The 11,772-nt window shown below is 39.7% G+C and overlaps 1 protein-coding gene across 2 annotated transcripts in view; it reads left to right on the forward strand.

Moving 5' to 3' along the window:
* Positions 1-11,772, forward strand: part of vps50 (VPS50 subunit of EARP/GARPII complex) — a 116,462-nt gene that overhangs the window by 33,544 nt on the left and 71,146 nt on the right. For both annotated transcript variants that reach the window (XM_005728723.1, XM_005728724.1), the window contains exons 9-11: positions 431-513; positions 8,071-8,113; positions 9,085-9,183. In XM_005728723.1, coding sequence (XP_005728780.1) covers positions 431-513; positions 8,071-8,113; positions 9,085-9,183 — 225 coding nt within the window. The remainder of the gene's footprint in view (positions 1-430; positions 514-8,070; positions 8,114-9,084; positions 9,184-11,772) is intronic.

Here is an 11,772-nt window from a genome sequence, read left to right on the forward strand (position 1 = left end):
CACACACACACACACACACACACACACACACACACACACACACACACACACACACACGCTCTGTGTTATTAATTGACAGTAAAAGGTCAAACATCAGTGGGGATTCAACATTGAAAGCAAAACCCACACAAACATGAGAGACAAATACAAATCTATATGTGCTGTTAAGGTCAGCAGTACAGTATATGGAATAGATCTCACTGCCACTGTGTGTAATCCTTGGTTATTTGCAGAGTACCTGCTGTTATAAGCATTTTAAGAAAATTGTAGTATTAGACTGGATCAGAATCGTCAATCTATAGTAAACCATCATCCACAGCTTTCACCTGGTGTGATTATGGACTAGTTTTTCCATTAAGCCACACTGAAAATCCTATTTTTTTGTGTCATGTAACATGCATTAAACATTATAACTCCTCTGGTTCTTTAGGAGGAAGATTATCCAGGTGCAATCCAGCTGTGTCTGGAATGTCAGAAGGCCGCCAGCACCTTTAAACACTACAGCTGCATCAGGTAGAGTACGAGCAGATTGATAGAGTGATATGTTACCGTATCCAGCGGGAGTAGGCATCGACTTCATTTTTCTGTCTGGAAAATATTTTGTTATGAATATGATTTTCATGAGTTATGCTGTTGTTTTACATCTTCCATTGTCAATTCTTATTTGGGGTAGAAGAAATTTAGAGATTGACCTGATTTTAAAATATTGATTGGTTTCTCTTGAAATGTGTCTTTTTTTTTTCATGGCTGGAATTGAATTGCTCTGGTGTAAGACGTAGCATTAACAGGGCTTGTTATGTCCCCTTGTTTGCATTAGGTGTGATATTAGAGTAGTTTCTAAAAGTTTTAACCCTCCAAAGACATTATTAGTGCGCTGATATTTCAATCTGAACCAGAACATCTTTACTTCAGCCACAGTTTTCTTTTTAAACATTTGCTTTGGTGTTTTTGGCGAGCTTTAATTCTGAAGTCCTCAGATTGGAAAACACATATTACCAGTTACAGGCAGGAAGCGTGAAGGTTGTGCCACAGAGATAGTTAGACTGGAAAAACTTATCAGAGGTGGTGACAAATGTAAAGCAATGAGTAGCTTCTTTACTTTTACGCTCTCCTTTTTTTTAAATGTAAGAGTGAGATTTGAAAAGCTTTAGGGATGATTGACGCAGAGAAAACGGGAAATATAGTGAATATTTGACGGTTTGTAGCTGGGTGTTCAGACCTTTTTATGCATTGACAGATTGATCCGGGATGCCAGAGAGATGAATAATGATCATCTCCACCCATTTCACCTGCCCACGGATCCATCTTTTTGTTTTCCTTTTTAGTCAGTTTCTTGACAGTCACGGCTAATGGCTGTCCCTCCCTGAGCCTGGTTCTGCTGGAGTTTTCTTCCTGCTAAAAGGGAGTTTTTCCTTCCCACTTTGGCTGGTTTTCTTTGTATTATTGTAGGGTATTTAAATTTGGTGCCCAATACATAAAATGGAATTGAACTGAAAAATTGTGTCTGTAAATTGTATTACGGGACACTGTGTTCCTAACAGCCTGTTGCAAAACACATAATTTCTTTAGATTGTCAAAGATAACACAGTTTGATAGATATAAAAGATTATTTTTTTGAACCATGGAGGTTCAATATGTCAGGCCAAAAAAAATCCCCCCAAAATAACTACATACAACAGAGGAACAGTATCTGAAAGACATATCGTTAAGGAACAGAAAAAAATGCAGTGAAAGATTCCCATTGCCTTTGCAAACATGCACATGCAGATTTTATTTTATATCCCACAATGTCTTAACACAGTGGAGCAGAAAACAAAGGCAGCCTCGTTGTGATGCCAGAATGACAACCTGACTGCTGGGAAATGGTGATCAATCAGGCGGCGTTATGCAGAAGGGATTGTTTTGGTGTGGAAAAATCCTCCCACTGTCCCCTCCCGCCTGCAGCTGCCGCCTATACATGTAGCTATCACCCCTGTTTCCACCGTCATTAATTTATCATCATTGCAGTTTCATTTCGAAAGTGATGCTCTTTAAATGTGCTCGACTGTGGGTGCGTGGATTAGACCTTGCACCATTTGCCACCAGTGTCAACACCCACCACAAGAAGCCTATCAGTGCAGTAACTCGTTTGTGATCATCGTAAAACTTGTTCTTGCAGTGGAAGTTTGCTTGCTCTTCACACTCGTGCTGTTTTTTAAATTCTTCCACTGTTTCTTCCTCCTCAGTGGATGCAGTTTATAACATGGGTACACTGATTACACATCTGTCATGCTGCGCAGTAACAAACTGCACTTTCTGTCCATACCCCTTAGGCGGCCCGTTGCCCGTCTGCTACACTTCCATTTAACCTTGTAGCGATGCTTTTCCATTGATTGCTGAAGGTTGTACATTTGTCATGCCCACTCTTCGTTTGACTCCATTTGTTCCTTACCCTTTAAAAGTCAATATCGTCTGCCCATGAAGGTACTTAAACGGCTGTCTTGGTCCATTTTCTTCAGGCAGCTTAAGGACCCCATGTGTCCAGCATTGTATTCACGAAATGTGAACTCCGCTGTGATCTTAGAATTACAAAGGCGGTGTCTAGTCTGAGCTTGTGTGTGTGTTTTCTTCTGTCAAAGTAAAATTATTGGACTATTACACAATTAAGGTATGTCGTGCATATAATTATAAATGCCTGCTGCCATCATGATTCTGCAGAAATAGAAAGATTGTGCTAGATGTGTTTGTTTTATTGTGCAGGAGAAGTACAGCTCAGCATGTGAACAGTTTAGAGCAGCCTGCCCAACATCAGCAAGCAAGCGTCACGAGTAATAGTGTGTCACTTGAATTTGTGTTTACTTGCTATGCTTTAGAGATCATGATAAAGGGGTATCCCCACCCCCTACCCCCCGAGCATATTCAGAGTCAGCTCAGTTTCTTTGGTCCGATGGATGTTTTTGGGTTTTTTTTTGTAGTTTCTCTGCCCATTTCTGTATTTGTGGCTTGTTACTTTTTCTGGTGCTTTATAAGTTTGGAAGGAAGATGATAAAGGCGACCGACCCCATTCCCTTACTGACAAGACTTGACACCTTAATATGTACCAATAACGATGTCTGGATTTGTCCAAGTCAAAGTCAAGTCAAAGTCAACTTTATTGTCAATTCTGCCACATGTACAGGACATACAGAGAATAGAAACTACGTTACTCTCAATCCCTAGATAAAAAAGCAAAAGAACATTTAAATATAAGAGTGATTAAAAATGCAGGTAAAATAATTAAAAAGTAAAAATTTTAAATAAATAAATACAATACAATTTTACATATAACAAGAAAACTATACAATATACAATATAATGGGTAAATGACATTGGGTGTAAACCAGGCAGAGTAGTGCAAATAGGCAAATAGTGCAAATGGAGATTTAGTACTGTACGGTAAGAGATAGTGTAACAACAAAGTCTTATGAGGTAAAGGGTGTCCATAGTAACCTGTGTAGGCGGAGATCACTCGGACTTCTGACGCACACGTAGTCATTTTGTTCTGGATGCCTGAAATATGACAGAAACCACTCAGTTTCCACTAGGTTACCCCTAGTAGGCATCCAAGGGGGAAAGAAGTAACATTTTCATTGATTTGTAGCTTGCCCTTTCCAATAATAAGCAGAAAGTATCGATCGTGTCTTAATTTCTCCAGCAAACCAGTTTTAGTGAGACATGTTGTCTCTCTTTAATATTTGGATCTAACTGGGTTTTGATGTTAGCTGCTGTACTAAATACTCAGTTTATCAGATTAATCAGAGCGTATGCATCTGTATCCAAGGTTTGCATAAGTTTTAGTCCGGAAAACAAAGTAATAAATTAACAAAAAGCAAAATAAAAAAGGAAAGTGACTCAGAAATCTGATAAAATTTACAAGCGTTATTGAATAATCCATTACATTGTATCAGCTTTTGGTGTTACCTTGGAGCCAGCAAGTCATAATAGTACCCATGCAGAACTCCAATAAAGACATTAGTTGCAAATACCTCAGGAAATATTACATAAAATCTTGTACCTGAAAAAAATAGTAAAACAAGCTAAGCACATTCTAACAGTCTGACAGGATCAATTTCCCCCGCTGCTTTTCTTTCTAAACTCTTTTATCTTTAAACTGATTCCTACTTACCCTCTTCTCTTTTAGCTTTCCACAAACCTCAGCTGCTTTCTGTCTGGCATAATTCTAGCAACTGCCATCCCCTCTCCCCCATCTTTCACTCTTCCAAGGTCTTTCCCTGCTTCTTTGTTGCCTTTCTACCTGTGTTGTGCAGTGGCTATTATAACTCCAGCAAAAATGTCACTCTCACAAAATCTGAGGATCCTGCAGATCCTTGAAAGCACAACACACATCGTCTGTTTTAGTGAGTCATCAAGTCAGTGTGAAGAAACTAGCCCCAAGGCTCTATGGACACCTTTCGCCAGTTATTAGCGAAAATGGGGTGAAAAAAACCCTCCTAAATTCCATCAAACTATGTTTCAATGCTTGTTTTCCCTGCGGGGAACAGATTGCTAATTAGGTTTTTCCTGCTCATCTGTTATTTATGCATTCTGTCTGATCAGCGATGACTGCCAGTATATAGGGAGGAGCTGCATCTTTGCATTAAACCGTATGTACTGGACAGTGACACATACAGAGGAGAAGGACTGAACAGCAGTAGGTGATTGGCTCTCATTGACTTCTTGTAGATCTCAACAACCAAGAGGTCGAAAATTTTGTGCCAAGTGTGCTTAAGTTAGGCTTAGAAACTCATTTAAGGCTTCAGTAATGTATGATTAAATCAGCCACTTTAGCTCACTGGATATCATGCATTCTGTGTAGATGTATTATTAAAAGTGCAGGTGAGTCCACTGCTGTAAACTAAACCAAAAGACTAAAAAATGACCGAACTGCTGTTCAGGAATTACAGCCATTTTTTTACACGTACTCCCTCATTTTTAGAGTTTTAAACTGAAATGGACAAAATAATTGAATTTTAAATACAAGGATTATTTTTAATACTTGGGTAAAAAATGTAGTCTGTGACTGCTTGAAGTCTTGAACTCATGGACATCACCAAATGCTGTGTTTCCTCACGTGGGATGCTCCGCCAGGCCATAGCTGCTTTTTTTATGGGTCTCTCTGCTTTCAGGTTTGTCTTCAGTAACTGAAAAGCTGCTTTATTGGGTTGAGATCAGGTGACTATCACATTCTTTGCTTTGAGAAACTCTTAGGTTGCCTTTGCTGTTTGCTTTGGATATCCACTTGCGCTGTGAAGCACTGAGTTTTGCAGTATTTGGCTGAATATGAGCAGAGAGCATAGCCCTGTCCACTTCACAATTCATTGCTTCTTCTATCAGCAGTCACTTCATCTATAAACACCAGTGACCTGGGTCCACTGGCAGCCATACATGTTTGATAGATGATGTTTTATACTTTGGATCAGGAGCTGTTTCTCTCCTTTTCCATAATTTTCTCTTTCCATCATTCTGGTGGAAGTTCATCATGGTTTCATTTGTTCAGATAATTTTTTCCGGACTGTCCAGACTCTTTTAGATGTTTTCTGGCAAATGTTAATCTAACCTTCCTGTTCTTGTTTAACAACTGCACATTGCTACATTTATATTCATGAAGGCGCCTCTTGGTTGTAGACCTTGATAATGATGCACCTACCTCTTTGACAGTATTCCTTACTCGGATGGATGTTGTGAAAGGAAACGATTTGAGCTTGTCCTCTTTTTAAGAATACACTAGATTGTGGATTTGGCTACTCCTAATGTTTTTGCTGTCTCTCTCAAAGGTTTATTTAGTTAATGGAGGCCTCCTTCACTTGTACTAACATGTCTTTCAACCTTATATCAAGAGTTCCTGTGAACAGCTACGAAATGCAAGTTCAACACTTGGGATCAACTCCAGATCATTTATCTGCCTAATTTGTCTTAATGTAGTGAGATAACCTGGCCAAGAAACCTGTGTGTCAGTCAGCTTTCTAGCTACTTTAAAGCCTCTGAAAATGGGGAGCTATGTATAAAAATAGCTGTAATTTTTAAACAGTTAATGCACTATCCTTTAAAAACCCCTTGAATCAAAGCTGAAAGTCTGCACTTCAGTCAGATATTGATTATTTGATTTAAATGTGGTGTGCAGAGGCAAAATCTACTAAAATTGTCTTTGTCCAAAAACTTGGACAAACTTGCAGAAGTTTGCAGCTAACAAGGTAGACAGCCAAGGTACACACTGAAAACAGCTTCTGTGTTTGGTGATATTTGAGGTCTGCCACTAAAGAAAAAAGCAACCGAGGTTGTGCTCGCGTCAGCCTACACTGCTAATGATTATATTTTTCTTTTATGCTTTCTCAGTACTTTTTAGCTCGCAGTTTAGCTCCTGTTACTCTGCACTGCCACATAATACACTTTAATGTTTCATAACAGGGCTGTAGGAGAGACTGCTAACCTTGAGTTCACCTCTGCACAGAATCAATCAGGGATTGGTTTGGCCTCTTACATTCTTTATTTTGTCTCTCTCACGCACACACACAGACACGTTATAACAAACGCAAACTGTGCTCCACTAGAGGCTACAGTACCTGGCATACGGATCACACACGAGTCTTAACCGGTCTTGCACACAGGGCTGTGTACGTGTGTGTTTGTGTCCACTGGCATGGACTCTGCATGTGTCAGTCCAGCTCCCAGCGTGCTACCGCATAAAAAGGAAGAAGCAGATTAGCAAACGTGCAGCAGCTGTGCTGCTGAGCTCAACCTGGCACTACTCCCCGAATCACTCTGCCCCACCTCTCCTCCTGCAGCTAAGCAAAAACCACACCCAGCCACCACAGGGGCATTTATCATCCTGGCCTCTGCCCTTCTGGTGGATGTTCTTAGTCTTGCTCTACTTTGGGCCTTTCCTGTGTACATTCAGATTTATTAGCATTGATCAGTTCATCCCTCTGGATGAGCCTGCTTTCCAGCTGCCTTCCAACTAATTTTCTTTATCTTGGCTTTTAATCATAGAGGAATTGGCTGTGACTTCCTTTTTCATATTGTGGCCAAGAGTTTCTGATGTTATCGTTGCTGTCACGCATTTGCATCCCCGACTGTATCTCATACCTGTGGTAAACAGCTTAGTCATCACTGAAAGTTAAACTGAGGCTGGCTGCTGCAAATCAGTCCTTCCTAACTTTTATTCTCATCTCTGCCTTTTTTTTTCAGTCTAAACACCCACATTTCGCTTTGTGCACCTTATAAACGCACACGCATGTCTACACACGTAGATACATTACCGAATTTCAAAGTGTCTGACTCATTTATTCACCTGTTTTGCAAACTGCTACGTGCAGCTTCTGTCCCTTTGCGGACTCCTTCTCTTCTTCCTCACTGCCTATCCCTCACTGTAGCTAGATGCTTAATTAGCAATTTGTTAAGGACACACTCTCCCTTCGGCAACTACACACTCACAAGGCACAACATAAGAGCAGGCTGACCTGAAAAAGACCCCGAGCGAAGCGGTGACAGAGGCAGGAAAACAGTGAAACAGAGGGTGATTATGAATGGATGCAGTGGCGGGGAAGTCACAAGGGAATTGAATCGGAGTCTTGGGATCTGCAAAATAGTCATGTTTCCTGTTGAGGCTTCTCAGCTTCAGAGTTGAAAGTGTTTGCCAGGATGAGTCGAAATCTGAACGCGCGCCAAGCATTTGGCGTGGGCATTTTGTATCTCAGATAGCATGATGCTTGCACAGAAACACACACTATCAGCATTCACAGTTTATTTCACTGGCACACATATTTCCAAACTTGGTTTTCATCCATCAGTGATTTTCATGTTTTTTTAAATAAACCAATTAGTTGAACTAATTCATTCATAATTTGATCTTCAGTATTGTTTGTTATTGTTTTTCTTTACAGCTGAAATGAAGTTAAATGGTTAAAAATGGTGTGCATTTGGTTTAGAGTCATTTGTGATGGACATTTTCTAATATTTGTTGTCATTTCAAACAGATCAGAAAATGTAATTGACAGCAATTAAATGTCTTAAATAAAAAACTTTATTTTCTCATCCACCTTCTTATTTCCACAGCGAGTTGAATTCCAAACTACAAGACACTCTGGAGCAGATCGAGGTATGTGCGTCCATGCTTCGTCTCTAATTCCATTAGCAGAGAGCAGTAAAAGGACGTTTAGCAGTGTGTAATATGGAGTTCTAACCTCATCATTTTCCAGAAGCCTTGATCTGAAAGAAGCAATTTATGCTTCATTTTGACATTTTTTCATAGTTTGCCTTTCTTATTCTGGGTCTGCCAAATATTGACACATTCAGAAAAGTCGTTATTATGAGTGTGCAGGCATAGTAAATTATCTCTTTCATCTCTGGCTGTGTCGTGATATGTGTGTGTGTGTGTGTGTGTGTGTGTGTAATAAATGGTATGCAAGGCAATTTTCTCTTTACGCCTGCTGCTGCGCCTGAGTAGATTAATTACTTCGTTTTGTCCGTAAACAAGAAGGAGACGTGCTCGTGTGCACATCCACCTGCCTGGGTGCTCGTTTGTTTACCTGTCAGCATGAGTTAGTTAAGAAGTGATGCAAAATCCTTTAAAATCATAAAGCACTTGGACCATCTATTGTGCATCTAAAACGGTCTTTTAAATGTATGAATATACGCGTTCCCAGCATATGTTGTATACGTAGTCATCTGGCCCTCTTAATTACTTTACTGACTAGTTACTTCCTGTCGTGCAGTTCTAGTTTTTTTTGCTTTTTAAGGCATGAGAAAATGATTTGCGATGCAAGGCGATTGATCATTTAGCCTTTATCAGCGCTGTGCTCTTTGAGGTCAGCTCATTGTTACACATTACACACTCTCGTGCTAACTTTCCTTGCCTCCCCTTATCTCTTTGTCAAAGTCTTAGACACACGCACACATCCACATCCAATTACCTGCCCTTGGCTGTGTGTGATAGCTTTACAACTGCACGTCCATATCTAAATCCCCGGTCTTAAGAACGATAATCCCTCTCTTTTTATTTTTCCCCCCCCTTTCCCCTTACTTTGGCCCTTTTCCCCCTCTTTGTCATCTGCCTATTTCTGGCTCCAGGAGCAGCTTGACGTCGCTCTGTCGAAGACTTGTAAGCACTTCGATGTCTCGCACTACACCAAGGTCCAGCTGGCCTACACACTACTGGGGAAAACACAGGTCAGTGGTTTGACTGGCCTGCAAGGGTCAGCGGTAATGGCTAAACATGGATTGACAATAACCTGCTTATTTTCTTTGTTTGCTGCAACTTTTCTTTCGTTTGACTTTGTCTTTTGCTCTTATGGGGATTTTTTTGTGTGGACCTGAAAGATAACTCCATCCTTTCAGTTTCTGTCCTTGATGCTGTTGTTTTCCTTTTTGCACTCCTCTGCTACTTCGGGAGTTTGTCCAATTAGCTGCTAAAGTTGGTCCCTCATGTTTGCAACTTTTTTTTTTAACCTTTTAGATAAAAGGAAAATCCAGAAATAGTTTGGTTAGAGCCAAGAAAAACATAAGAATGGAGTTTTAGTAAAGTTTTTCTTTGTTATTAATGTTATTACACCTTTTTAATTAAATGAGTGTATTTTTAAACCAGCTTGTACATTTTGTGTTTTCTCCTTGAAATAAAGCATATTTTAGTCTCTCTGAATGAGCATGGCCACATCATAATTTTCCAAAATGTTCCAATATTCAAAACAAACAGTGTTTGCCTCGGACATGTTTAGCTTATTTGAAGCTGTAAAGTCTTTATGTTAAGAACCAAAACAAAAAAATTACAGCAGTTTCTCAGGGAGACACTATAATAGACTTTAACCTTGAATGACACTGCTAATATCTTTTATTAGTAACTCCTGCCTGTTTTTTCAACTTTTGCTCCCATGTTCCCGCTTGAAATCGAGTTACACTGAGAAGATGAATCTTCTGCAAACACAATATCTTATTGTAAAGCTTTAAAATGTTAGTCAGTCTGCTGGATTTTGGTGCATTAGTGTGAAGAGGTTTCGCAAAATCCCATTATGGCACCTTGTCCACACGCCAGTGTTAGTTTTGCAAAGTTAAAGACGAAATTAGAAAGCAGAGAGCAGTGTAGCTGCTAACGTGCTGAATATCCTCACAACCTGAGAAACTTGCTTTGTTGCTTGCTTTGTTGAGAATGAATGATTCCGTACAGTCATTGTGTTAAGGATGATTTACAGGACACACTAGCAAACTAAGGAGCTGCTGTTGTTGTTGTCGTGTCTGTCTTTATCTCAGTTAGTCATTTTCTTTATCTTCATCGCAAATTTTGTTTTTGCCACATTGCAGACAAATGCGCTCTTTTAAACTGTTTCTTTTTGATACACAAATTAACTGTCTGAAGGTAGTAATCAGCCTCACAAAATGCCTAACAAACTGTAGCAAACTGTGCCAAACCATTTGCATCCCCCCGTTACAATAGTCTCTTGGCAGTCATTACCTAGCTGTGATGGGCCGGTTTCATTCAAGCTAAATAGTCTGACAGATCGCTTTATTCCATTTATCTGTTTAATTCTTCTGCTTGTTTGGGAGAAGAAGCTCCAAAATAATGAGTCTGGACATGCAGTTTATTGATATTTATGCCTACTAAAGGGGACTCATGCTGATTTTACATTTTATTTTCCGCCATACATAACGCTACAATCGCCGAGGCTCACGTCAAATTTAGCTGAAGACGAGGTTTATTGTCACGAGGGCGGTTTGCCATAGCTACTTCCCTTTTTTTCCCTCTTCTACAGTCTAGACATTGTACAGCCAGTATTTTCTTTTTTTTCCCTCATGTGTTTTTGGGTCAGATGAAGTGAAACTCCCCGAGAAAGAAGAGAAGAAATGTTTAAATGACTTTTGTGCAAGCAGGGTTTCACAGCGGATTTTGGGGGGAGCTACATTTTGTGGTCATAAGCTTTTAGTAAGAAATCTAATTGCACTGCAACACCCATTACCTAGGGCTTTGCTCAATACTCTTCCCACGTCTCTTGCGACTGTTGTGTCCTCATTTCTCAAGGGTCCCACAGTGAGACGGTGGGTAGGAGCTGCAAGACAGTAAATTGGGGGTAAATGTAAACTGACTTTAGAAAAGAATAAATTATAGCAGACACAAACCGACTGCATAACTATAGTTTTTTGGGGCTTTTTTGAAAGATAAGTGCTTTTTTTTTTTTGCATTTTTTAGTTATGAGTATCTTTTGGAATTACTATTACAAGAAAATCTTTAATGAAACTTTCAGTTAAGGTAATAAATCAATGTATTTAATCACTATTTTAGGTTAAATGAGCCTACTTTGTGTGAAAATTCCGCTTTAGGTCATTTTGTTTTAAAGCCCTCGCTTTGCTGTTGTTGTTTTCTTCCCATATTTGTCACTGGGATCTTTTCACTGTGAGCTACCTGCCCACGATCAAACAGCAGGCAGACAATATTGATGTTGAGCATCAATAGAATATTCCCCACGGGGGTATGTGGAGACAAAAACAGTATTTTTTATTTTTTTTGTGTGTGTGTGTCTGTTTCTTTTTTTTTTATTTAAGGGAGGGGAGTATTGAATTTACAGTCACCAGGTGGGCACGAATATACCTCCAGATAAATGCTTACACTACCTCATGTTTGCTGGATCTGTATATAGAAGAAATGTCATTACCTGTAGTCGATTTCAAACAAAAGCACAGCGGAGATGGAAGAGGCTCAGTGGGGAGTTCACCGAAAAGTAAATAACAGCAGGTTATTTGTAGGCAGTGTTTAAGTAGCAAGCGAGTGTG

This window comes from Pundamilia nyererei, unplaced genomic scaffold, assembly GCF_000239375.1.
Source record: "Pundamilia nyererei isolate P.nyererei 1_Seehausen unplaced genomic scaffold, PunNye1.0 scaffold00030, whole genome shotgun sequence".
NCBI classification, from domain to species: domain Eukaryota; kingdom Metazoa; phylum Chordata; class Actinopteri; order Cichliformes; family Cichlidae; genus Pundamilia; species Pundamilia nyererei.